The sequence below is a fragment of the Acomys russatus genome, chromosome 5 (genome assembly GCF_903995435.1).
Source record: "Acomys russatus chromosome 5, mAcoRus1.1, whole genome shotgun sequence".
Classification (NCBI taxonomy): Eukaryota; Metazoa; Chordata; class Mammalia; order Rodentia; family Muridae; genus Acomys; species Acomys russatus.
The window spans coordinates 7383382-7409002 of NC_067141.1; the positions used below are offsets into that span (position 1 = coordinate 7383382).

The window sequence follows — 25621 nt, forward strand, 5'->3', positions numbered from 1 at the left end:
GTGGCTATGAAGCAGCCTGCTCTGGGCATGTCCCCCTTCAAGAAGATGGGTGCTTCCTCACAAAGGCTGCTTTAAGAGTCCAGGCTATCCTGAGACCTGGATTTTACCCAGCACTAAGGAAGCCTTAGGGAAAGACGGCCAGATAGAGCCCAGAAGGCTCAGGCCAGGGGACAAGCAGAATGGTCTCCATGGCCATCCCAATCAAACCTGACAGAAACTCCAAGACTATTTTTTTTTCTTTTATTAGAATTTTTTTCTTCTTTTTCTCAAAATGTTTTATCTAAAAACAAACCAAAAAAAAAAAAAAAAAAAAAGAAAAAAAAAAAAGAAAAGAAAAGAAAAGAAAAAAAAAGAAAGAAAAAAAGAAAAACAAAAAATGACTGGAAACTTCATGGATCAAGTGGGAGAAAGGCGAGGAAGCCGGAAGCCGATGCTCCACCCAACCTCTCCAGAGCAAGTCCGCACCCTGCGCAAGCCAAGCCCGCAGCCCCTCACACCTAGCCTCCAGCTGGGCGGAGGGCAGTCACAGTGGGCCAAGGGCCAGAGGGGCTGGGGCCAAGGAGTCACAGGAAATAGTCGGCCACCGGCTTTTTGGAGGGGATGCCACGTGTCTCTTGGGGTGCAGCCTCGAAGATGATGAAATCTTTCTGGAGGTGCTCATCCAGTTCCAAGATGGCTGCCACATTCCCACAGCTGGATTTAGGAACAGCACAGTTAGCGAAGGTTGGTCTAGATCCCTACCCCCACCCTGGCTCCCAGCTTTGCCAGCTTACCGGTAGCAGTAATTAGGTGCTGACCACACAGTAAGCACGGTCTCATTGAAATGCCACTTGTAACCTTCCATCACCAATTGGTGTGCACGGCAGATCATGTCAATGTCATTGGCTGCATTGAACTGGGCCACCACATCGCTGCCAAACAGGTAGCCTGCCCCACGGGGGCTCACTCCCCAGCCTGTTGTGTCTGAGACAAGACAAGCATAGTGCATGGGCTCCTCTGGTTGCTTACTATGCCACAGAATTAAAAGCCTGGACCCCTTCCCGTATCTATCAGAGGTTTGTTCTAGGGGATCCTGGGAAACAGGATAGCAAATGCTGGAACAGAGAAGCTCTAAGGAGACAAATGTCCAGAGCACTACTATGAACAAGGTCTTTCCTGGCAGTAAGGTCATCTTACGCCACACGGGGCAGTCTGCAATAACAGTGACAGGACTAGAGGGTATGCTTAAGACTGGTACTCAGAAAAGCTGGCTTTAATCTCACTTCTGCCCCCAACTAGGGGGAACAATACATCATACAAAGTAAGGAACCCTAGGGGCCATCTTTCTAGGGGGAGGGTCTCATCTCCAAAGCAGCTACGATCAAGGTCTCTGTCCTCTTTCCACCCAGGGAGTCAATGATTGCAACCCCAACAGACCCTCTGCACAATGAAACGTATGCGCCAACCTACTGTAGGCCTCAGCATACCATCAACCATGGTTTCTGCTCCTTATGGTAGGTCCAATCAGGAAGACAGAGCAGTGTAGACCAACCTTACCCCCCTCTCCCCAAACTCCCCTGGCCTGACTCCTCTTCCTTCATATGCCTGCTTAAACCCAGTCTCCGCAAGCTAAAAGTGCAGCCAGCTCAGGTACTGCCCTCACCTTCAGGGTCAGACCACAGGAGGTCACACATAGGTCCGTCGTGGGGTACCTCTTGTTTTCGGTCAATTGTCCGGATCTGGTCCAGGGTCTGGATGGACGGGGAAAGACCCCCATGCACACAGAAAATCTGCAAGGGCAAGTAATACCAGAGAGAAGGGAGTTGGAAGTCCAGAAACCCACCAATGCCCCGTCCCTGAGGAGATCCAGAGCCAACCGACCTTGCCATCAATGATGGCAGACAGGCTGAGGTAGTCAAAGATCTCAGTACAGTAGCGCCATACAGTCACCGAGCCGTATTTGCGCAAACACTCATCATAGAAGCCATAGACCTGGGTAATCTGGCGACTCTCATGATTGCCCCGGATCAAAGTGATGCGGTCAGGGTATCGGACCTAGGGATAAAATCAAGGGAGGTCTGGTTCTAGCCTCTGCCTCCCACCTAACCCTCCCACATGTCCACACACCTACCAGCCTCATTCAGTCCTCACCATGATCTTCAGAGCCCAGACCCCTGTTGTCTCTCACACAAATCATGGTGCCCCTGCCTCACAGGCTCCTGGGGCCTTTTCTGAAGATGCACCTGCCAGACTCAGGCTCTAATCCCTACTGCCCCACTCTGACCGTGGCCCCTCACCAATGAATTCTTCTAGTTTACTCAACTTCTGCTGCTTCCTGAACATCTGTCTACTTCCCAGAACTCACATCACCAGCCTCTTCCTCAAGGGCTCAGAAGATGGCCCCATGCATGACCAGCCCTGCTAAGCATACAGTCCACAGCCATAGCAAAGTTCCAAGGTAGGTGACAGGAAAGGTGATGAGCGCAGCAAGTAGTGGCCAAGGCTCAGGCTCCAGAGGCCAAGGGTCCTCACCTTAAGAGCCAGCAGGAGGAGGAAGGTTTCAACACTGTAGAAACCACGGTCCACAAAGTCTCCCATGAAGAGGTAGTTGGTCTCAGGGACATCGCCACCTACCTGGGAGGAGGGATATGGCTCTGCTTGGCCCCAAACTATCCCCTCCAACAGCAACAGTCAAAGCCTAGCTGCACCCCTTCTTTCACCCAGAGCCCATGCAGCCTAAGGCCTCTCAATGATTATGTCTTCCAGTCACCCCCAGTTTATAGCCCCAGTGTTCCCCCACTCACTCTGAACAGCTCCTTGAGGTCATAGAATTGTCCATGGATGTCACCACATACCTGAAAAGGAAAAATGGGGGTTGAGAGAGTGGACAAAGGCACACCCCCTTTGTGACTTTCCAGGCCAGCCAGGGCTGTATATCACTCCATCTCAAGACAAGTGCGCCTGTTCTGGTATCACCTATCCCCCACTGAGGGCCAAGTGCTCCAGTGCAGATGTGTATTTGCAGGGACACCCACAGCTTCAGGAAGACTGGCTTTCTCTGTTTGCCTGTGTGCTCCGCACAGTTAGTAGCACAGGGCCACTGACCCACAAGCTAGGATCGTTCGCCAGACCAAGTTCTTCTGCCTTGGCCATGAGCATCCTCATGACAAATCAAAATTCTTACAGCATCTTTTATTTTCCTGTAGTGCTGAGGCCTCCAAAGCAGAGCTCCGCCCACCATCTAATTCTCCTATCAGGGCTCACCTGAAGACTTAGGATCGAGAGATGTGGGGTGCTCTACCATCTTATAAATTTAAGGGTGGGGTTGTCATGTTCCAAGGGGCAGAGTACTCACCGTGACAGGCGAGTCCACTCTCTGCACGTTGCTCTCTTCTACCAAGATCTCTCTGGAGACAGGAGAAGACCAGGGTCACCACAGCCAGGCCAGCCCAGCCCAATTCCTGACCTTTTTTGGAGGGAGGGAGGACAGGAGGTAGTCCCTGAACCTCCATGGGACAGAAGGAAATATGCACTGTCCCCATGATTTTGGTCAGAAAGCAACGACCATGGCCCTCTACCACTCAATACCTGCTTCTGGCTGGCAACTGGACAAGGTCCAAGTTCTCACCACCCCCAGCACCCCACCCAGTTCAAGCCCTTCCAAGCAGGCTGGGACATTTTCAGCCTAGACTCTCTCAGTGGTTCCCTCAGCACACACTCCTAAAAGGGAGGTTCCTTTCCTTCCAGAGTACTGTCTGTCTCTAGGCTGAGCTGACTCACTTCTCCCACACTATCCAAAGGGTGAGGCCCAGCCCCTTCAGACGTGTGCTGCTCCTTCCTTGTCAGCAATTAATTTTATTTATTTATTTATTTATTTATTTATTTATTTATTTATTTATTTGAGACATGGCCTCATTAGGTATCCCTGGCTAGCCTGGAACTTGATTATGTAGACCAAGCTAGTTCCAAGCTCAAGAGATCCACCTGTCTCTATCTCCTGTGTTTTCTTTTTTGAGACAGGGTTCCTCTATGCAGCCCTGGTGTAGCCTTGGCTGTCCTGGAACTAACTCTGTAGAGCAGGCTGGCCTCAAACTCAGAGATCTGTCTGGCTGCTGAGTGCTGAGATTAAAGGTGTGAGCCACCACGACCGGCAAACAACATTCTTTCATATCAACTCATAGGGTTTCCCCAAAGAGCTCCTTCAAGAAGAATGGCAGGGTCAAGCTGGAAACTTGCTGAACCTGGGAGCGCAATTTCCAGAGGAGCAACAGCAGCCTCTTCCACAAACCTCAAGTCAAAACCAGGAACCCACACACGGAATCTCAGCACTCGGGAGGTAAGGCAGAAAGATCAAAGTTATGCTTGGCAAGTGCAAGGCTGGCCTGAGATCTGAGAGCTCCTGTTGGAGACATTAAATGAAACCTGAAACACAAGCATGATGGCATGGCAGCAAAAGCAAAGGACCCCACGCTCCAGGTCAGCCCAAGGGCACAGTGAGACCCCGTCTCCAAAAACAAAGGCCCCAAACCAAACAACAGGGCTAGGGATAGCGTAGCTCAGCAAGAGAAAGCAAACTAAGATGCCAACTCTGTCACAAGTCACTGGTCTGTACAAGTCATGGCTTCCTATTCTGTAAAAAGGAACAAGTACTTGAGAGACAGAGACAGGTGGATCTCTGAGTTCGAGACCAGCCTAGTTCAAAGCCACCTAGGGCTACATGGGAGGACAGACAGACACATACTCTCCATCCTCCCAGGACTGGAAGGGAAGGGAAGTGTGAGGACCAAGCTACTCATCTATGAAACAGGATGAAGCCACAGTTCCCATTTGAGGCAGGTGCTCTTTCAAGGCCAACTCTTTCTTAGAAGGTCCCTGGCCACCCAGTGGTGGTGTTGTCGCACACATTTGATCCCAGCACTCAGGAGGCAGAGGCAGGCGGATCGCCGAGTTCAAGGCCAGCCTGGTCTACAGAATGAGTTCCAGGACAAGGCAGGGCCACAAAGAGAAATCCTGTCTCAGAAGACAAAAACAAACAAACAAACCCCTCCCAAAAGAAGCTTCCGGCTAGCTTCAACCCAAAACCACACCATGAGTGCCCTTCTTACCACAAAGACCGAACTTCATGACTTACAGTGCCCGAACACTAAGTTCACTTCCAGCCCAGGCTCGCTGAAGGAACAGTCACAACCATTTTACTGAATACAATTTGTTCCGCTTAACTCACTTCAAAATCACCACCAAAGTGGCAGATGTCAGAGTCAAACCAATAGTCACTGCACCCCAAAACTGGGACCCTTCTTTACAACTTCCTTCTGCTTCCTAGAGAGCCCCCCTCTCTCCGGAACATGCTTAACTCTTCTTTCAGCTCCATTTTTCTGAGCCAGAGTCTAGTGTGGTGGTCTCCACCTAGCCAAGGATGACCCTAAAACTCCTTGTTCTCTCTTTAACTCCCAAGTGCTTGGGATTAGAGGTGTCTTTTCTTTCTCTCTTTTTTGAAAAGGTCTCACTCAAAGAACCAAGCTGTTCTCTAAGTCACTACTACCTTCTATCCTACCTTATTATTATTATTATTATTTTTAGTTTTTCGAGACAGGGTTTCTCTGTGTATCCTTGACTGTCCTGGACTCACTTTGTAGGCCAGGCTGGCCTCGAACTCACAGCGATCCGCCTGCCTCTGCCTCCCAAGTGCTGGGATTAAAGGCGTGCGCCACCACTCCCGGCTCCTACCTTATTTCTTATGTTTTTCTTAGGAGCCCAACTTAACACGAGAGTGACCCAACTTCACCTAACTAAACGATCAGTGCTCAGAGAACTGGCTTCAGATTGCATTCCTGCCTTGCTGATAACTTTTAACAATTAGAGTCCTTGTTTGTTAAAGTGGACACAAAACCACTTTCTCTTTGAGGGTTGATGGGATTGAGGGACTTTCACAAACCACAACGAACCGGCTCCCCATTCTTCAAGACCTGTCCCCCAACTCAGACCCTCCAAGAAACTTTTTCTTTCACCCCCGTCTGGGCAGGCCGGTTTCCCTGAGTTTCCTAAGAACTTTTCTGCCACTCATTCGTATTCCACTAGAAACACAGCCACAGCCGACCCGTGATTCCTTGGTGGTGGGGGGCGGGGAGGGGGGAGTGACCCTCGGGATAGCTCCTCTCCGGAAGCGCTTCCGGGATAAGGCAACTCCTAAATTCTAAGCTGGTTTTGCCCAGGCCAAGGACCTGGGCGACGGGTTGGCCTCCCTCCTGCGGCCTCACCTGGCCTTGGCGCACAGGGCCTTCACTTCACTCTCTTTGATGAGCTCACAGCGCCGCAACTGCTCGATCTGTCGGTCCAGATCGCTGATTTCCGCCATGGCCCACCCCCGGCGCGGGTCAGAGTCGGGGCCGCCGCCCCCTCCGGACCGCACAGGGGTCTCCTGGGAAAAGCGAAGGCGAGCCCGCCAATCAGAGGGTCCGTGCGGGAGGGGGGACTCGATTCTGGGACCGCCCCCCCCTCCCCTCACGGCGGTGCGGGACCCTCCGCGTCCCGCTGCCTCGGCCGCACCCCGCCAACTCCCGTCGAACCCCGCGGGCCCGCGCTAAGGACGGTGGCCTAGAGGGGCCTCGGACAATTACCGCCGCTGAGACTCCGCTGGGTCTCTCCGACTCCCTACTTCCCTCCGCTTTGGGCCTCCGCCACCGCCGCTTCAACTTCCGGCCTCGCCGCGGAAGCAAAGGGAAACCAGTTCGGTCGCGCGCCGGAAGTGACATTACAGGTCACGCCCCTCTCGAGGGGCCCGGAAGGAGGCACGAAGGAGCCGGAAGTATGGAGGTGACATGGGCTGGGAGGCAAGTATAGCTGTGCTTCGGTTCCCTACGGGAGCTCCAGTGAGCTTGTCCCCTCACATTACACTTTTCTCTTCTTACCTGCTTTCTGTCCTACAGATCCGAGGAATGAAACTATATTGTTTATTGCCTCCCCAATGTTTAGAATAAGGTCAAGCATTACAGACATGTATAAATAGTTAAGAATGGGGCGATCTGATTCTAGTCCACGCATCTTGCCTCTAGAGAAACCTTGCAATGGAGGAGCTTCGAACCTGGGGCAGGTATGCTGACACATACCTCAGGGAGGCACACAAAAACAACTCACCTCAATAGGATACCCAGGGTGATGAAACACAGGTTTAAATCTAATTGAAAAACAAGTGCCCACTCTCCAGACACCAAGCTTGTTTCTAAGACTCCCTTAATTTCCAAAATAGTCTATTTGTTTCTTGACAGGGTCTCATTTGTAGCCCAGAATTTTGCAGTACATCTGTGCTGACCCGAAAATCACAGCAAATCTTTTGTCAGCCTCCCAAGTGCTGATTACAGATATCAAGCAACCACACCCAGCATGACGTCCCATTGCCTGAACATACTCCTTCAAGGTAGCAATAGGACAAGGCTTACTTGCTCAGTTAAAAGCTAAAAATCTGGAGTTTAATTCAAGGCTCAAATATGAATCCAGGAAAAGTGGCCTTCCAGTCTGATCTCTACCTTTCAGTTACTGTTTCTGAGATTCGACACAAGACTAAAACCTCTTCAAGCTCACACTGAAAGTCTCCTGCTGCAGAGTAGGGTATTGCTCTTAAGCTTTCTAGTCTCCACGTTGGCATTCCTCACTTTTCAGTATTCGATCGTCCTTCAATCTTCAACAATTATCATGTGCCTTAAGAGTGTCTCATAGGCCAGGCACTAGTGTCACACTTGGGAGGCAGATCAGAGTTCAAGGCCAGTTCCAGGCCTTTTAAGCTGATTTCCTGGAGTTGAATGTGGGACACAGAAAGGTGAGGCCATGTGGAGCACTTAGTATTTCCTTGCAGTGCTAGTGGTGGAAGGTCATGAAGGCTAGGCCAAGTGCTTAACCAGAGCTACACTCGCAGCCTGGGCTTAGGCTTGGCTGTAGGCAGTGCGTGGAAACAGCAGAGACCCTGTCTCCGTACTCCTGGACACGCTATGCACATCATCATTGAAAACCAGTGTAAATAAATATGTATACTGGTGAGAAGGGAAGTAGAACAGAAAGGACCCAAAGTTTGGACAGATTATAGGTAGAAATGGTTAAGACTAAATAAATCCAGATTTGTATCTAGAATCTTCAACAGCTATCACTTCCTAGAGGTTTGATGGGGTTAGAGATAAGAGCAGCAGTTTAGAGTACTTGCTTTTCCGGAGGACCCAGGTTCAATTCCTGGTACCCACACGGTAGCTCATAACCGTAAGTAACTCCATCCAGTTCCAGAGGATCTGATGTACTTTTGGCCTCCAAGGGCACACAATACAGACTCCACCCCACTCTGGGTGGCAAGGATAGAAATGGCCTATGGTTTGGGTTCTTAATCTACCACCAAGACCACCCAGGAGCTCAACCTGGAATCTGAGTTCTACAGTTGAGTTGAAGTGTGTGTACCTTATCTGTGTGGGAGAAGATTCTGGAGCTTGAAAAGATTCCATACTCCAAAAAATCCCCACAAACTAAAAAAGGTTAAAGAAATAATGTTTTGTTCCTACCAACAGAGCTTCATCTTGGGCAAGATAATGGCCACCTAAGTTAGGAGAGAGACGGGGAGGGATAGAGCTCAGAGGCCTAGTATGTATGAAGTCCTGGGCTGGATCCCACCATGGGCTAACTGGGCATGGTACCCTATGCCTATCATCCCCGCACTCAGGAGGGACAGGCAGAAGATTAGGAGTTCAAAGTTACCTTCAATTAGATGTGGCCAGAAGAACATTTCATAATACTCTGCCTTTTTCAAAGCCCTGGTCAAAAAATATACAGACCAATAAAACCTTCCTGCCTAGAAAGGAGGAACCCAAAAGGCAGCTCTTTCCTTAGGCCCTCCCCGTACCCTACAAGACATCAACAACAGACTCCCCCTTAAGTAGTTGTTTATTGGCAGTGGGCTGGAAGGGATGGCAGAGTTAGCGTTCACAGACAACACCACACACCAGTCACGAGGGCAGCAAGAATGGCGGGCAAGAGCCTGAAGGGCCCCTCTTCAGGAGCAAGTGAGTCGGCAGGGGCCTGGAGTGTTGATGGAGCAGCCTGAGACCTCCAGTCTAGTAGGCATGGTTAGAGACGAAGAGAGATTCACTGGCCGCGGCTCCAGACTGACCACTTGGGGTGTACTTTCCCTGACAAGCGAGGCTGTTGGCCTAGAAGGGAAGAGCAATCAGGCGAGCTCCCTTCTGAGTGCCCACCATCCGCCCAGGCACCCACTCACACCGCCCTGCCTGCCTGCCTTACCAGGGCTCGCTTGATGTACTCCTCCTGAGCAGCCTTCAGGTTCTCCTTCTTGCCCCCCCAGGCCTTTAGAGCCGAGGCCTGCAGGGCTCGGCCATAGGAGAAAGTCAAGGCCCACGGCTTCAGCAGGGGGCACTTGTTGATAGCATTGAGGTTGATGGACGCCTCCTCCTCACTCTGCCCTCCAGACAGGAAAGTGACCCCTGGAGAACAAGGACAGAAGGACGGGGGTGGCTTTCATTAGAGATGCGAGGCAGGCAAACGCTTGGAGAAGCTATCCTGGCAAGGAGTTAAATGTGATGGTGCATCCACTTCACCAAGCCAGGAGGGAGTGGGCCTCACCAGTGACAGCAGGGGGCACTGTGCGACGAAGTGCTGTGACAGTTGCCATGGCAATCTCCTCACTGGAAAATTTCTGGGTGCAAGCATGACCTTGGGTAACCATGTTGGGCTTCAGCAAGGTTCCTTCCAGGTAGACGTGGTGGTCACTCAGAGCCTTGTAGACAGCGGCCAGGACCTTCTCAGTTACATACTGACAGCGCTTCAAGTCATGGTCCCCATCAGGGAGGATTTCAGGCTCCACAATGGGCACAATGCCATTCTGTGGAAGTGACAGGGCAGTGTGAGGCCTCCTGACTGGGAACCCACCCTTCAGCTCTCTACCACCACTAGCCGAGATCTCGTCTTCATGATGACAGGGGATCAAGGCTTCAAAAGCCTCAGCAGATTACTGGTGGGCAGGTAGTTGCTCTAGGGGAAGGTAAGCATCCTGCCAGATAGATGGAGGTAGGAGGTGTGTACTGTGGCCCCAGCAGTCTAGCCCCACCTGCTGGCAGATGCTGGCATAACGGGCCAGAACATTGGCATTTTCCATGATGGCAAGGGCTGAGGGTGTGTGCTCCCCAATCTTGAGGACACAGCGCCACTTGGCGAAGTCAGCTCCATCCTTCTTATACTGGGCGCAGCGTTCAGACAGGCCATCGAGCCCTGAAGAGGAAGAAGGTGGTGAAGAGGGCAGACCACGGTCCAGCTCGGTCTGAAACACTACTGAGCAGGCAGGGAAGGGAAGGGAAGGGAAGGAGGCAAAGCATCCTCACCTTGGGTAGTGGTCTCGCCGTTGGTTCCTGCCAGGGGCACCACACCTTTATCTACCTGCCAGAGAGTAGGGTAGCCGTCAGCTCTACCGCCCTTTCCTCATCTACCTAGACCCAACTTCATCCCTCTCCGCAGCCTCTCACAGCCTGTGAGCATTTTTACTGCATCCTGGCACCAGAGACCCATGCATAAGGACCCAGGCTGCATCCTGTCGGTGGGAGGCAAGCCACCCCTAAGTCCTAAGACCTGCTGCTGGACCAGTACTAATCCCTTCCTCTAATCTCACACCCCAGGGCCCGCCGCCCTTACCTTAATGCCCACTACACCACCCTTGGACTTGATAACTTGGGGGAAGGGACGCCCATCATCCGCCTTCTGGTACAGTGTTTCATGGAAGAGGATCACCCCCCCAATGCAGGGATTCACACGGTCATCAGCAGTCAGCAGCAGCTGGCGGTAGAAGCGCCTGTTCTCCTCGGTGTTCTCAGTGCCAATGGACTGCAGCCGCTTGGCAATGCTTCCTAAACGGAGGGTCATGTGGGAGGGATAAGGGATCAGCTTGCCAACCCCAACCCCGGGCCCTCCTCCCCCTTTCTCCTGCCTCTACCGCACCAGTGGACTCATCTGCAGCCAGGATGCCCTTGCCCGGAGCGACAATTCGGTGAGCGATGTCACACAGCTCCTTCTTCTGCTCCGGGGTCAGTGCTGGGTATGGGTAGGGCATGGTGCCGATGGCAGCTTGTTCCTGGGGGAAGGAGATACACAGGCACAGTGTTTAGTTGGGCCCTCTTATGGTCACCTCAGGTAAGAAGGCCCCTTCCCTGGAGGCCAGGGCAATAGCCCCCACCTCCCCTGCCCCACTCCCTGAGGGTCCTGGGATACTTCCTGTCCCAGAGCTCTCCCCTACACCCAACTTCCCTATACTAGACCTGCCTCTTCCTGTACCTTTCCTAACTCTGTCTGTTGCTGGGTGTTGCCCAGCTGAGAGTGGGGTTGCTCACTGACAAGTGGGGGAAAGGAAAAAGCCATAGCCAGGGATAGGCGGGTCATGTTGAAGCTGGACCCATCTGGCCTGCGCGTTGCCATGGGTCACCTCGCCTAGAAACAAAATTGAACCGGGAATATTTTAGAATTTAAGGATCACGAAGAGGGCAGAGAGCCTAATACCCTCATCTGAAAGAGCCCAAGAGAGAAAGAAAGAAATGATCTGTGCTTGAGGCCACACAGCAACCTCAAAACAAGAGCTGAGACAGAACTCAGATTTCCTAACTGAGGTGTAGCCCACCCACGGCCGGCCTAGGCTTCAAGGACACCCCAAGGTCAGGCTTCTCTCTTGGATGAGAGTGGGGGTGGATGCGAGGAGAGTCCGAGGAAAAGGATATTAGGAAAAAATACAGGGCCATTAGAAACACAGAAAACGGGCTGTGGAGCCCAGGTAGAAAAGAAGGAAGCCTTTGCCCCCAAACCGCTAGAAGGCGAAGGAAGGGGTGGAGGAGATAGGCACGTGCTATTCGTACGGCTGCAGCGGCTCCAGACTCAGAATCAAGGTCACAAAATCGATAAGGAAAGATAGTGTTAATGGGCCACAGAGCGCCACAGCTGAGGAATTTCCCCTTCTCCCAGGGGCTCCCCCAAAAGGAACCAAACTCCCTGACCCCCATCGCGGGTACCCTGAGGCGGAAAACGAGCCAACACCCCGCCCCCCACCATCCACTGCTTCTTGAGGTCTCTAAATAGGCAATAGGACCCTAGTGTTTTGCATAGCGGGCTGCAAAAAATAGAGAGGGGTCTGTTTTTCCACCCCATTTTGCTTCCTCCCCCGGCATGACTCAGCGCGCGGAGCTGCTTCGTAGCGCAGCTAACCGCCAGGACGCAGGCCGGAGAACCCAGGCTGGGGGCGGGCGTGGGGGTAAAGGAGGGAGATACCAGGGGCCATGGGGATGAAGGCTCCGCTCTGCCGCCCTGCCCACCACCAGCCCAAGATCCTACTCCATGGTCCCTAATCCACGCACGTGTCAAATGGCGCTCACCTGGCACAGGAGTGGGTGGGCCTGTCGGGTACGGCGGTGGGTAGGTGAAAGGACTGAAGAGCGAACGCGGCTAGGGTCACCAGAACCCTGGTCTATGGAGCGTTCCAAGAGAACGCAGCCTATTCAGCCGGGTGGGGGGGACGGGAGGCGGGGTTCCGGCCATTTAAAGGCATCGCTCCGCCCTCTGCAGGTTTTTTCCTTGCTGGGACGCAAGGCGTCCAATTGCAGCCACCCTAAGATGCTACGATAGGAGGCGGCGCTAGGGAGGAGACTGGCGTCCAGAACTCGATCCCTCCTCCGTCCCGCTAGGACGTGACTCAAGCCACATCCCGCAGGTCGCCAGGGCTCTCCCTCCCCCCAGCCCCTGCCTGGCTCGCGCGCGAGCATCGTGACTCAGCCGGAATGTGGGCTGGCTAGGAGTTGGGGGGGCGCTCAGAGTGAGATGGTGGCTGGCCTCCCCTCCTAGACCCTTTGCTTCCGCCCTGCGCAGTTGCAGCCTGACGTCATAGCAAAGAACACAGAAGTTCCGCGCCTGCTAACCCAGCTCCGCTGAAGAGTTGATCCCTCCCCGGACGGAGCACGGACACCCTGGGGACGGGTGAGGGCGGCGCAGCTGACAGAATACGCAGGCAAAGCCTCCCTGGCCCAGCGCGCCAGCCCATCGCCTAAGAGTGACCTAGCCTGGCTGGGCTAGAGTAACAGATTGGCGGGAGTCATCACACGCTAGCTAAACACACCATTTTTAAAGGAAATGATCGACAGCGGCTGGCCCAAGCCAGACTAGTCTTCCCTGAACCTAATTTCCTTCTCCTAAATAAAAATCCGTCTTCGACTTCTCTGCCACCCCCTTACTCTCAGAGTATCCAATTTCCTTCAGGCCCCAATCCGCAACCCCCAATTCCATCCGGCGACCCGGCTAGCAGCCCACCTGTGGCACCGTGAAAGAAGCCCGCAGAGCCGGGTCAGCTGCTCTGAGACCGGTAGACCCGGGCTGGGTTATAAGGCAGCTCCTACCCTCCACTCCTCCCCTCCCCTCCACGGCCCCCCCCCCCCGCACCAGTGTCCCGGACCTTCTTGGTAACCCCTGCCCTTTCCCCAGCACGAATCCCGCGACAGGGACCTATATTTAGGGAAACCTGAGGCTCCTGACATTCATGCCAGCGTGGGGCCCCTGCGTGGGGGAAGAAAGAGGAAGCTCTGGTTTGCCTAGAGGAGGAGGAGTTGCCACTGCCCACTCACCATCTTGAGAGGAATCTCTTCCTTGGAAATAAAGTGAATTTGGTGGTCGAGAAATCAGTCTTGGGTCTGGGATCTATAAGGCAGCACAAGAAGGTTAGATGTGTGCTGTGTATCTCGATGTTGCCACGCACTGACTCCTCTGATGTTCCCTCCTCCCTTGACTCTGGGCCTGCTGGTAGGTGCACTTTAAAAAAAAAGGTGGGGGGGGAGCAGATGCAAGCAAGATACTCACCTCTTAAAGTAACCAGTAGTCTATAGGCAGGGTGTGGCCGGCCATCCCTTTATGCTGATAGTCCAGGTTGGCAGCGCCCTCCTACACTGTTGCCTAGGTGAGTGATGTCCTGCATCCTCACCTTCACATACCATAGTTTATCAGGGGAGGGAGAGGCAGGGGCACTGGCCAGAACACCAGCCCCCTTTCAGCTGTCCAAAGGCTCTCAGAATCCTGCCCTGCAGGGAGCCGGGCCCTCTAGTTAAAGTTTCCAGGTTAGGCTGAGCCTGCCACCCGTAATTCCAGTGGCCTGGTAGTGGTGTCCTGAGGGCCATTGCAGAGGGGGCCCTGGGGGCTGGCCACTCCCCAGAGAACAAGCCCCCTAGCCCCATCTTTCATCTGAGCTTGATCTCAAAACAGAGGCAGTTGAGGCTCTGGCAGTCTGGGAGCTGGCAGGCACAGGCACAGTCACACAACGGGCAGCAGCGAGGGCAGCGAGGGGCCCAACCCTGAGGGAGAAGAAAAGGGTGAATGAAGCAGAGCCAGGACTTGAGTCTGCCTTCCTCCAATTGGAGAAGGGAGCAGAGGGGCTTAGGAACCCCCCTGCCCAGTGGGACAAAGTCCCACTGGACTAGCCCACTATGGGCTCCAAGCTCAGGGGTACAGTCCCTTTTCCCCACCATCTGGGTGAGAACAGTGGAGCAGTGAAGACGAGGCTTTAAGTCTGGCCAGAATTTTGATGTCAGTGTCCAGCTCAGAGATACTCTCAGAGGTCTGTGCAACTGAGAGAGAAGGCAGGACACAGAAAACATGTTTCCATCTTCAATGAAGATAGCCTCTGGGTTTTGGACTTCTTTGCTGGCATGAAACCAAAGTTCAAGATGTCTTTCTTTTCTTCCTGTCCCTGTGAGATGGGGCCGTGCTCTCTGGCTCAGGCTAGTCTGGACCTCTGAAACCCAGGCCAGCCTCAAAACCACAATCCTCTGGCTTCAGCTTCCCAAGCGTGGAGGGTCGCTGCTGTCCTTTGTGGGGTCGCTGCTGCCCTTTGTTTTCATACAGGCCTTCACTGTGTGACCTGGCTGTCATGGGACTCAATCAGTTCCTAGTGCTGAAGCGAGCTGATCTCTGTGAGTTTGAGGCCAGCCTGGCTGACAAATCAAGTTCCAGGACAGCCAAGCCTACATTGAGCAGTGGCTCTCAACCCTCCTAATGGGGTGACACTTTAACACAGTTCCTCATCTTGTGGTGACCCCGACCCAAAAAAGTATTTTTGTTGCTACTTCTGAACTGTTAAGTTTGCTACTATTATGAATCGTAATGCAAATGTCTGTGTTTTGGGATGGTCTTAAAGCGAAAGTGCACAGGTTGGGAACCCCAGAGAGATACCCTGTCTCAGAAACAAAAACAAAAAACTTTCCAATCCATGTGTCCTGAGCCTATAATCCCAGCCATTGAGGGAAATGGGGAGGCAGGAGGGTAAGAAGTTCGAGCCAGCCTGAGCTACATGAGGTCTTGTCTTTAAAGGACAGAATAAGACAAGTAATCCAACCCAAGGGGCCAAGAGCAATGGTTGCCCTTCCGGAGGACCTGAGTTCAGTTCTCAGCATGTATACAGTGGCTCACAACCATCCTACCTCCAGATCCCAAGTCCCAGGGCACCTGGCACCTTCTTCTGATTTCCTCAGGCACACACAGTGTACGTTCAGGCAAAACACTCACATGGATAAAGCAAATAAATATTTTGTTTTGTTTTGTTTTTGTTTGGTTGGATTTTTTGTTTTTGTTTTTGTTTTTGTTTTTTTTGAGACGGTTTCTCTGTGTTACCTTGACTATCCTGGACTCACTCTGTAGACCAGGCTGGCCTCGAACTCACAGCAATCTGCCTGCCTCTGCCTCCTGAGTGCTGGGATTAAAAGTGTGCGTCACCACGCCCAGCTAAGTAAATAAATCTTAAAAAAAAAAAAAAAAAAAAAAAAAAGCCTAGTGTAGTGGCACATGACTTTAATCCCAGCACTCGGGAGGCAGAGGTAGGTGGATCTCTGCAAGTTCAAAGCCAGCCTGGTCTACAAAGGGAGTCTAGGACAGCTAAGGCTACACAGAGAAACCCTGTCTTGAAAACCCTAAAAAAAACAAAACAAAAAAATAAAAAACCCACAACCATCAAGAGGAACTGGTTTCCCAAGGCCCGGGATTGCCCTGGGCCTCCTCTCCCAAGGCCAGGAATGTCGGCTTCATTCTAAGGCTTCAAAGGCAAGGAATGTTCTCTGCTTAAGTGTAAGGACTCAAGCCCAGCAGGTGTTTTGAGACATAGATAAATGCTGACTGTGTGAACTAAGCTAAGCGGATCATTTTACCCTTTGGGCAAAGGCAGTAGAGGGCCTCTTAACTGCAGGGAAGATGCCTGTCTCGCAGACAGGGTGTCCTGAGAAAGAGACATGCGCCCCTCCAATCCACAGCTCCTTTAGCCTGGGACAGAGGTGATCTGCAACTGCCTCAGGCATGGGTGGGAGGCAAGCCAAGGTGCTGGCGTGGACACACCCAGGATGGCTGTGTGACAGAAGACTGGCTCCTTGAGGCCACGAGCGAAGCTAGTGACAGCCACAGTTGCACAGTTCAATCAGAGACTGGGCCAAGCCAGGAATAGGGTAATGACCTTTCCAACAGCTGAGGTTTCGGGGGTACAGTGTCAGATGACCAGTGAGATCAGCTGTCAGTAGGGGCTCCAGCAAGGGGAAGAGACCGGCCAGTAACAGGGAAAGGGGTCTAAACTGGGCTAAGTTACTGCCAACAGGGGGAGAAGGCTGTGGGTGCAATGGTGGAAGGGAGAGAGAAGTGGCTTTCTCATGTGCGATTTAGAGTGGTGTGTGGGCATCTCTGGAGATGGAGTCGGGTCTGTGGGTTTCTAGAGGACCATCACTCTGTGCACTGAGCCACTTGCCAGAACACTCCACTGCCTTTATCTCTGAAAAGAGGGTATTAAAAGCATTTCTTGGCTCTGTTCATGGAAGGGTTCAGTCCAGCCATTAATAACTGGCTAATGGATTTCTTGACTCTCACAAGCAAAGGTTTCTGGAAGACTCTGCTGTTTAAGGACATTAAACAAGGACTCTGTCGCCTGTTAACCCTTGTGTTTCTATAGGCTCTTGGGTGGGATTTACCTTTGGACTTTGGGAGGGCCAGACATTTTTACTGGCTAATCAATGTTCACACCCTAGTCAGTAAGGCCTATATGTGCCTGGCTAAAGCACGTTCTGAGCCTCAGTTTCCTCATCTCTGAAACAGAACAGCACTTGCTTTTCAGAGTGTCAGAAGGGAGAAATGAAATCCTTAGTGAGTGCTCAGAGAAGGGAGCCACACTTGTCACCAGGTCCCAGTTGCCCTCTGCAATTTGTTTCCCTGACTCAGTATGTAGCCCTGGGAAGCCTGGAACTCACTATGGAGACCACACCGGCCTCTAATTCACAGAGATCCATTTGTTTCTCCCTCCCAAGTGCTAGAATCAAAGGAATGTGCTACTGTGCCGAGCTTTAGCGATAGTTTTGTTTTTGTTTTGAGACAGGGTCTCTCGGTGTAGACTTGGCCTTGGCTGTCCTGGACTTACTTTGTAGACCAGGCTGGCTTCAAACTCACAGAGATCCATCTGCCTTTGCCTCGAGTGCTGAGATTAAAAGCATGCACCACCGTACCGGGTTTAGCAGTAGTTCTTAATTCTAATGCACATTGGAATTACAAGAACTTGTTTAGAGCCAGGCGTGGTGGCGCACACCTTTAACCCCAGCACTCGGGAGGCAGAGCCAGGCGGATGGCTGTGAGTTTGAGGCCAGCCTGGTCTACAAAGTGAGTCCAGGACAGTCAAGGCTACACAGAGAAACCCTGTCTCGAAAAACAAAAAACAAAAACAAGAACTTGTTTAAAAGCACAAACTACAGTCCCACCCCAGACCTACTGGTGAGAGGCCTTGAAAACCTGACCTGCAAGGCTCCCATTTGTTTCTGATCACCTAACTGCATGTCACCTTCTTCAACTTATTTACCTCTGCCCTTCACCACAGTGTAAGTCCTGGGAACACAAGGCTGGCCTTTGGTTTATTTTTGCTGAGCCCCCAGGGTTAGCAAAGAGCCTCCCACACTGGCTCCTTGTACACTGTACACAGGTAGGGAAGAGGTGAAGGAACTCTGTCTTAACAATGCAGAGCAGCAAGCAGGTCTCAAAGACAGGAAGGAAAAACCCTGGCTTTGTGGTCTGGCTGGCCCGGGCCAGTGTGTCACTCAAGTCTCTTGCGGGCCTCAGTTATCGACACTGGCCAAACAGACAATCCCTGTGGCCTCTGTGCTGTCATTGTCACTACACGGAACCCGGAGAACAGAGGCACCTCAGTGTACTTTGAGGAAAGACAGGCCAAGGACAGGACATGCTTGCCCTACCCTTGCTCATTCTATAGCTCTTCCTGGATCCGGCAGAAACTGGACAGGACCAGATACACACAGTTCTGAAGCCCAGGACCAACAGGTGGAAGACTTTGTCTTCTCAAGCCGTAAAAACCATCCTTTTTCTAAGAGGTGGGTCCCTGACTTGTCACTGTATATGGAAACATAGGGAAGAAGACAAGGTGTTCAGGACCATAAATTATTCTGTATTTCCTTAAGACAGGAGTTCTTAGAACCCTAACTCCAACCTGGGAGACCCCCCTCGTGGTCAGTTTGGGGAACTCTCTCACTATGGAGCCACAGCTGGCCTTGAATTTGCACTTGCCTCTGCCTCCTGAGGTCAGGATTGACGGTGTACACCAACCACCATGCCTGGCCCTACTTATTGTAATTCCTTTTGAACATAGATTTAAATGTATTTTAAACTTATTTCGTATGTGTGGGTGTTTTGGCTGCATGGACATCTGAGCACCACTTGCATGGCTGTGGGACAGAAGAGGGCTTTGGAACTCTGCAGCTGGAGTTACAGACAGTTCTGAGCCATGTGATCGGTGGGAATCAAACCCAGGCCCTCTGGAAGAGCAGTCAGTGCTCTTAACTGCTGGACCAGCTCTCCAGCCCTCACACTTAAGTTTTGAGATAGGATAGCTAAGGGTCTAGGGAGGGGGCTCAGCAGTTAAGAGACGGGTTAGCTAGCTCAGTCTGGCCTTGAACTTCCTAAGAAGCTTTATCTTGAACTAGTAATTTTTTTTTTTAACATTTTATTTTTATTTCATGTGTATGAGTGTTTTCACTGTGTGTATGTTTGTGTACCACTTGCACGCCTCTTGCCTGTGGACCAAAAGAAGGCATGCATACATGGTTTATGTAGTGCTAGGAATCAACCCAGTGCCTCCTGCATGCCAGGCAAACATTCTACCAACTAAGCTACATTTCCAGCCCTCATAATTTATTTTGAAACTCAAAACATCTGCCAAGGATTTGTACCAAGTACAGTCAATCCAAGTTATGAATTTGCTGCGGCTCCGGCTATTAACCCTCCCTGCTAAGGAAGGTCAGCACTCCAAGGACCGGCACTCTGCTGTCTCAATCTATGCACTCAAAATAAGCACTGTCTAAGAAGGTGGTCATCACACGGAACATGTTTAAACCCACAGACGTAAAAATTGTCTTCTGTGGGCCAGCTTCTCCCACAGATTCCGTGGCAGCTTAAACCGAGGAGCAATTTGCTAGTCAAGGCTTTGCTATGTAACCCTGGGGAAGCCACAACCATCACTAAGCTATCTCTCTCCTCTGCTAGAGGAACAGAATAGTATTATATAGCTCCCTGTTCAGGCTTGGACACGTGGCCGAAGTGCAATATCACGTTAAAATGGCTGTGAAGAAGCAGGCTATGTGATGGGGCTCCATTTTTGCCAGCAACACATGGCAGTAACAGCAACGCATGAGGGTAACACAGAAATAAGACAACTTTACAGAGCTGGCTGTCCTCTTCTCCTGTCTCTCTGTCCCCTCCTCTTGTCTCTCTGCTCCCCTCCCTCCCCTGGCTTTAAGATGATAGCCAAGGACTCAACACTTTGCCTTTCTACATGGATATTTTGGAAACAATACTTTTTGTAATAAAAATGTAGGTTTCTATTACAAAACCCACCTGTAATCCCAGCACTAGGGAGACAGAGGCAGGCAGATCTCTGTGAGTTTGAGGCCAGTCTAGTTTACACAGAAAGTTCCAGGCCATCTTGAGATACATGGTAAGACCATGACTCAAGTAAGCCAAGCAAAACAAAACAGCAGAACAACTAAACCAGAAAAAATCCAGCTTCTTTAATAATTAGTGCTATTTAATTTTTAAAGGGCGTGGTGGTGCACACCTTTAATCCCAGCACTTGGGAGGCAGCGGCAGGTGGATCAATGTGAGTTCGAGGCCAGCCTGGGCTACAAAGTGAGTCTAGGCCAGCCAAGGCTACACAGAGAAACCCTGTCTTGAAAAACAAAAACAAAAAATAAATAAAAATAAAGTAAAACTAAGCTTTTCACCATCTCGGCACTGTGGATGTCTGCTGGGACCAGGAGCTAATGTCTGGAAGGCATTAAGTCCAAGGCCAGTTTCGCTGGCTAGAAGGGAGTCACCAGAACCAAAGAGAGCACACAGTCCTCCTTAGGACTGAAGGTGGTTATGGCTGAGATGAAATTTAATTCTACTTGGGCAAGAGATGTGCTTATGTGTATACAGAAAACAACACAGTGACTCCCGGCGACAAACTGAACAAAGCCAGAATGATCTGGGGAAAGGTGACTGAGGACCAAGGCCAGTGGACACAAATTGGTCTCACAAATTTATTTTAATTTATTTATTTTCTCGAGGTAGGGTTTCCCTGTGTAGTCCTAGCTGTCCTGGAACTCACTCTGCAGACTAGTCTGGCCTGGAACTCAGAGATCCACCTGCTTCTGCTTAGGGTCAAAGGTGTGTACCACCACCACATGGCTTTCCTCTCACAAATTTAAACAAAAACAAACAAACAAACAAAGAAGCAAAAAAATCAAGGCCAGCCTCATATAAGGTCCTGTAGCAAAGCAAAATGAAAAAATTCAGGGTTTCTCAATTTTTTGTTTTTGTTTTTTGAGATAGGGTCTCTCTGTGTAGCCCTGGCTGTCCTGGACTCACTTTGTAGACCAGGCTGGCCTCGAACTCACAGCAATCCGCCTGCCTCTGCCTCCCGAGTGCTGGGATTACAGGCATGCACCACCATGCCCAGCTTGGTTTCTCAAATTTTTTTTATATTAAGTAATGGTAAATTTCTTTCTTTATTTGTTTGTCTTAAGGTTTTTCCAGACAGGGTTTTTCTTTTTCTTTCTTTCTTTTTTTTTCTTTTTCTTTTTTTTTAGTTTTTCGAGACAGGGTTTCTCTGTGTGTAGCCCTGGGTGTTCTATACTCACTTTGTAGACCAGGCTGGTCTCGAACTCACAATGATCCGCCTACTGCTGTCTCCCAAGTGCTGGGATTAAAGGCGTGCACTACCATGCCTAGCTGAGACAGGGTTTCTCTGTGTAGCCTTGGCTGTCCTGGACTGGCTTTGTAGACTAGGCTGGCCTTGAACTCTCAGAGCTCTGTCTGCTTCTGCCTCCTGAGTGCTGGGATTACAGGCGTGGGCCACTGCGCCGGGCGGTAAATGTAAGTCCTGAGCTCTCAGAGCTGCTGGTGGAAACAGTACAGTGAATACAATAATGCTGTTCCAAGGACTCTAACACTCACCCAGACAACGCAGGGTGTTTTGTTGAGATCAAAGCCAGGTCCTGGTTCACACTAGCTGAGCACTTGACTCAAAGCCCTGTTTTCTTTTAACTACCTTGTTCAGAATCCTGATTACGAGGCTGGAAGTGGCGGGGTTCCCAGCACTTGAGAGGCAGAGGACCTCTGTGAGTTCAAGACCAGCCTGGTCTACACAGCAAGTTCCAGGACTACCAGAGCCACATAATAGAACCCTGTGTCAAAAAAAAAAAGTCCTGATTATGTACTGGGCTTGTCACACAAACCATCTTTCTCCAGCGAGCACCCTCTGTTTTCTTTTCTTTCAAGAGCCATTCATCACCAGAAACAATCTGATATCTTATGTTGCTCTTAGCTGTCTGCCTATGACTCAGTCAGTACCTGGAACGGTGCCTACCCTGGGGTTAGTGCTCAGTTAAATGTGCTGAACAACCAAAACCAAGGCCAAGATCATACCTAGGTCAGGGGGAGCAGTGTGGGTTAAGAATGGAACTCACAACTCCGCTGGGATGAGGACAACAGGCATCCAAGTAGTGGGCTGGACTGGGCAGGGGGAAGTCGCAGGCTTCTGCACAGCTCCAGCAACAGTCTTGGGTCTCTGAGGCACCACGGTTCCTGCAAGGAGAGCTGCAGTCTGTGCAGCAGCCCTGGGCCTAGGAGATGACAAGAATCAGGATCTGGGCCAGACAAGCGGGGGAAGGGACAGACAACTCTCCACTTTGCTTTTTGGAGAGGGGGGCAAGGCGATGATTAACTGGAGACAAGGAGGAAGACTGCCCTGGCCCCAGGAAAAGGACAGCTGATCTGACTAAATGACAACAGTGTCCCAAGATAAAAGTTTGCAAGGGGTGTGTGTGTGGGGGGGGGGTGCCACGACAGGACGACTACTCGCTAATCACCAAGTTCCTCTCTTCCCCCACCAGGCTCCTCACCAGCAGGCAGTGCCTGGTCAGCAGCACTAGGCCCAGCAGCAACAAATAGATGCCCACAGCGATGAAGACGATAGCGGGGATGGGGAGCCGCAGGGAAGGGCTGCTGATGGAAGCTGGGGCTGGATTCCACGGGCCAGAGGAGGTCTGGACAAGCACAGAGGAAAAAGTGAAAAGGAAGTGGGGGAAGGGCTGTACAGGAGTGCCAGGTGGGACGCAGGAGTATGCGAGAACTCAACAGAGCAACACCCTGACTCACCGTTTTTTGTCTCCCTGCGATCTCCATTTACTCTAAGTACCTGCAGTCTATTTAGAGTCCCTTGCAAAATACCGCTCTCTGTGGAATACTTATCTACACAGATTTTTTTTTCCTTTTTTTTGGTTTTTCGAGACAGGGTTTCGCTGTGTAGCCTTGGCTGTCCTGAACTCACTTTGTAGACCAGGCTGGCCTCGAACTCACAGAGATCCGCCTGTCTCTGCCTCCCGAGTGCTGGGATTAAAGGCATGCGCCATCACGCCCAGGCTACACAGATTTTTTATTTTTTTCCAATCTGACTTCAGTATGACAACCTTCTCAAGCCCCTCAGCCCTGGCCCCTTTTCCAACTTGCTTCTTTCCACCCCAGCTTCCCCGGTTATCTCCACCCACGGCACCAGACAACCGCTTATTTCAGGGACAAAGTTTCCCCACCCGAGGCCAGCCCAGCTACTCCTCCCTCCACCCTGCAATCACAATGAAGTCTAAGCAGTTCCCAAAGGCTCCATCCTCTCTCTGGCCCCCAGGCCTCTGCCTGCACTGCTCGAAGTCTCCCTGATTGCTAGGAATCCCCGCTCCCCCCTTCCCCCCCCCCGAAATGTGCCATCCCACAGGAAGTGCATCCCGGGCACTGTCTCCCAACTCTTGTCCTGAGCCGTAAGTTTTTATTAGATAGAAAGCCCCCCTCCCCAGTCCGAGCTCCAAGGCAGGCGAGCACAGAGAACTGGACTCACGTCCATGGGGGCAACACCAGTCCGTCCAGGAGCTGCAGAAGAGAGAAGATTCTGGGCTCAAAAAGTACCCTCAGGCCGGGGTGCCCAATCTCTTCCCTCTTTCTGTGTGGGAAACCTGAGGCCCACGGATGGCGGCTGGACACACAGGGGTCTGGGGGATCCAGCGCCTTCCCCTCCGGCCGGGCCACGCCCTCCACGGTCCCCAGATTCCGGCTCCCTCGGGCCACGCGGCCACAGCACCTACAACCACCCGGCCACGGGCAGATTCCGCGCCGCCTCGGGTCCGAACCGCCAAGGCGCCAGCACCGCCCAGAAGCTTGGCGCTGCTTCTTGCCGTTGCCATGGAGACCCCAGTGCTGCAACTACGGCGGCCGCAGAGACCCAAACTCTCCATCCCCGCCTCTCTGAGCCCTCCCTGTCTTCTCGGATCACTTACCCTAGGTAATCGCCATCTTCCTGGGTTTTTGTCTGGAACTTAGACGGAAATAGCAAGTTCTCAACACCGCTGGCTCAGGACAGATGCTGTCGGATGCTGGATGTCGGAGGAGGCAGCTTGGGTCCACTCCTCCTTCTGCAATGAAGGAACTGCCTGCCTCAGACATACTGTGTTTTTAAACTTTACTTTCTGGAGAGGAGGCAGAAAAGGATTAGTTGAAGACAAGGAAGAAGGCTTCCCTGGTCCCATGAAAAGGACAGATGCTCTGACTAAATGACAACGGTGTCCCAATATAAAAGCCTGGAAGTCAGGGGACACACTAGTCACCAAGTTCCTCATCCTCAAAGCCTACTCTGCCTTCCCTGCCAGGCTCCTCACTTGTTGTATGGAAATTTCAACATTTCTCAGCCCATCTCACTTACCAGCCTTCATCTTTTCCCCCAGTCCTGTCAAAGTGATTTCCGACCAACCACATCGTATCTCCCCAGCCCTCCTACCCCCCCCCCCCCCCCCCCCCCCCCCCCCCCCCGCCTCATTCCTTTGTGTTTTGCTTACAAGACAAGGTCTCATTCTGTAACTCAGTCTGGCCTGAAACTCACACTAAACATGGTAGTTTGGACCTCACAACAGACCTTACACTCCCGAGTGCAGGAATTACAGGCAAGAGCAGCCAGGCCATGCTCACACCTGAGCCTACTTCTTTTTCTACTTTGAACCACCAAAAACTACTGACTGCAGGATAAAACTCACAGCTTCAGCAGGTACCACAGCATCTCCGCTGAGCACCCTCTGGCCTCCCTCCAGACTCCAAGAATAAAGCAAAATTTCTTCCCTTCTGCTGACACTATGTGGGAGGACAGGAGGCACAGGCATATGTAAACAGATGTAACTGTGTGTCTGATGGATTCTTTCAGTGCCCCACATGAGCCCTGTTGAAGGGATGCTGAGCCCCTGCAGAGTCGCAGCTCTGTGGCCTTGGAGATGCTGAGCCTTCTGCCTAGTCCCCTTTCTTCCTTGTCCCTTGGGCCTGTGCTCGGCTTTGCCCTTCCAGGACCTTGCTGTAAACTTCTCGTTCTGCAGTCTGCAGCCTCATCACAGGATCCTGAACTTCTCCCCTGGGTGAGGCTGCTAGTGCTGGCTGCTTCTGATCTGCTTCCAAAGCCCAAGCGCCAGCACTTGGGATCGCCCGGGAGAGAATACTCACAGATTCTACAAACCACTCAAATTTTGTGAGACAGGGTCTCAGCCCTGGCTGTTAGGATTCTGCTTCAGTGGCCTACCCGTGATGTCACTGCTTACCTGCCATGGGGGTGTGACCTTGCCCAGGGCCATATAAAAGACAGACCCTCCTTGTGGTTCATGTGTGCTCTCTCTCTCTCTCTCTCTCTCCCTCTCTCTCTCTCTCTCTCTCTCTCTCTCCCTCTCCTCCTCTCTCCCTCTCTCCTTCCTCTCCTCTATCTTTCTCCTCCCTCCCCTTTACTCTCTCTCTCTCTCCCTCCCTCTCTCCCTCCTCTCCTCTATCTTTCTCCTCCCTCCCCTTTACTCTCTCTCTCCCTCCCTCTCTCCCTCTCCCTCTCTCCTTCCTCTCCTCTATCTTCCCTCCCCCCTTTACTCTCTCTCTCTCTCCCCTCCCTCTCTCCCTCCTCTCTCTCCTCTTTCCTCTCCTCTATCTTTCTCCTCCCTCCCCTTACGCTCTCTCTCCTCCCTCTTCTTCCCTCTCTCCTTCCTCCCTCCCTTTCTCTCTCCCT

At 51.8% G+C, this 25621-nt stretch overlaps 3 protein-coding genes across 5 annotated transcripts; all 3 read right to left on the minus strand.

The window, feature by feature from the left end:
* Positions 1 to 348: 348 nt before the first annotated feature.
* On the minus strand, positions 349 to 6763 carry Ppp4c (protein phosphatase 4 catalytic subunit). Of its 2 annotated transcripts, XM_051145260.1 has the most exons (9): positions 6597 to 6763; positions 6237 to 6397; positions 3335 to 3386; positions 2784 to 2834; positions 2512 to 2613; positions 1861 to 2034; positions 1643 to 1769; positions 774 to 963; positions 349 to 693 (listed from the first exon to the last, which is right to left on the minus strand). In XM_051145260.1, exons 1-9 carry the CDS (start codon positions 6729 to 6731, stop codon positions 564 to 566), a joined length of 1122 nt encoding a protein of 373 aa, XP_051001217.1. In that variant the 5' UTR covers positions 6732 to 6763; the 3' UTR covers positions 349 to 563. The 2 variants fall into 2 exon arrangements, with proteins under 2 accessions (XP_051001217.1, XP_051001218.1); XM_051145261.1 differs by lacking the exon at positions 6597 to 6763 and having other exon boundaries at positions 350 to 693; positions 3335 to 3445; positions 6237 to 6364.
* Positions 6764 to 9051: 2288 nt separating this feature from the next.
* Aldoa (aldolase, fructose-bisphosphate A) lies at positions 9052 to 13742 on the minus strand. Of its 2 annotated transcripts, none has more exons than XM_051145262.1 (8): positions 11290 to 11445; positions 10957 to 11089; positions 10654 to 10865; positions 10347 to 10401; positions 10076 to 10236; positions 9592 to 9850; positions 9253 to 9452; positions 9052 to 9161 (listed from the first exon to the last, which is right to left on the minus strand). In XM_051145262.1, exons 1-8 carry the CDS (start codon positions 11428 to 11430, stop codon positions 9066 to 9068), a joined length of 1257 nt encoding a protein of 418 aa, XP_051001219.1. In that variant the 5' UTR covers positions 11431 to 11445; the 3' UTR covers positions 9052 to 9065. The 2 variants fall into 2 exon arrangements, with proteins under 2 accessions (XP_051001219.1, XP_051001220.1); XM_051145263.1 differs by lacking the exon at positions 11290 to 11445 and adding an exon at positions 13614 to 13742 and having other exon boundaries at positions 9062 to 9161.
* A 241-nt stretch (positions 13743 to 13983) lies between these two features.
* On the minus strand, positions 13984 to 23725 carry LOC127188908 (uncharacterized). Its single transcript, XM_051145264.1, has 4 exons — positions 23438 to 23725; positions 22452 to 22595; positions 22017 to 22172; positions 13984 to 14333 (listed from the first exon to the last, which is right to left on the minus strand). Exons 1-4 carry the CDS (start codon positions 23441 to 23443, stop codon positions 14220 to 14222), a joined length of 420 nt encoding a protein of 139 aa, XP_051001221.1. The 5' UTR covers positions 23444 to 23725; the 3' UTR covers positions 13984 to 14219.
* Between the last annotated feature and the right edge of the window lie 1896 nt (positions 23726 to 25621).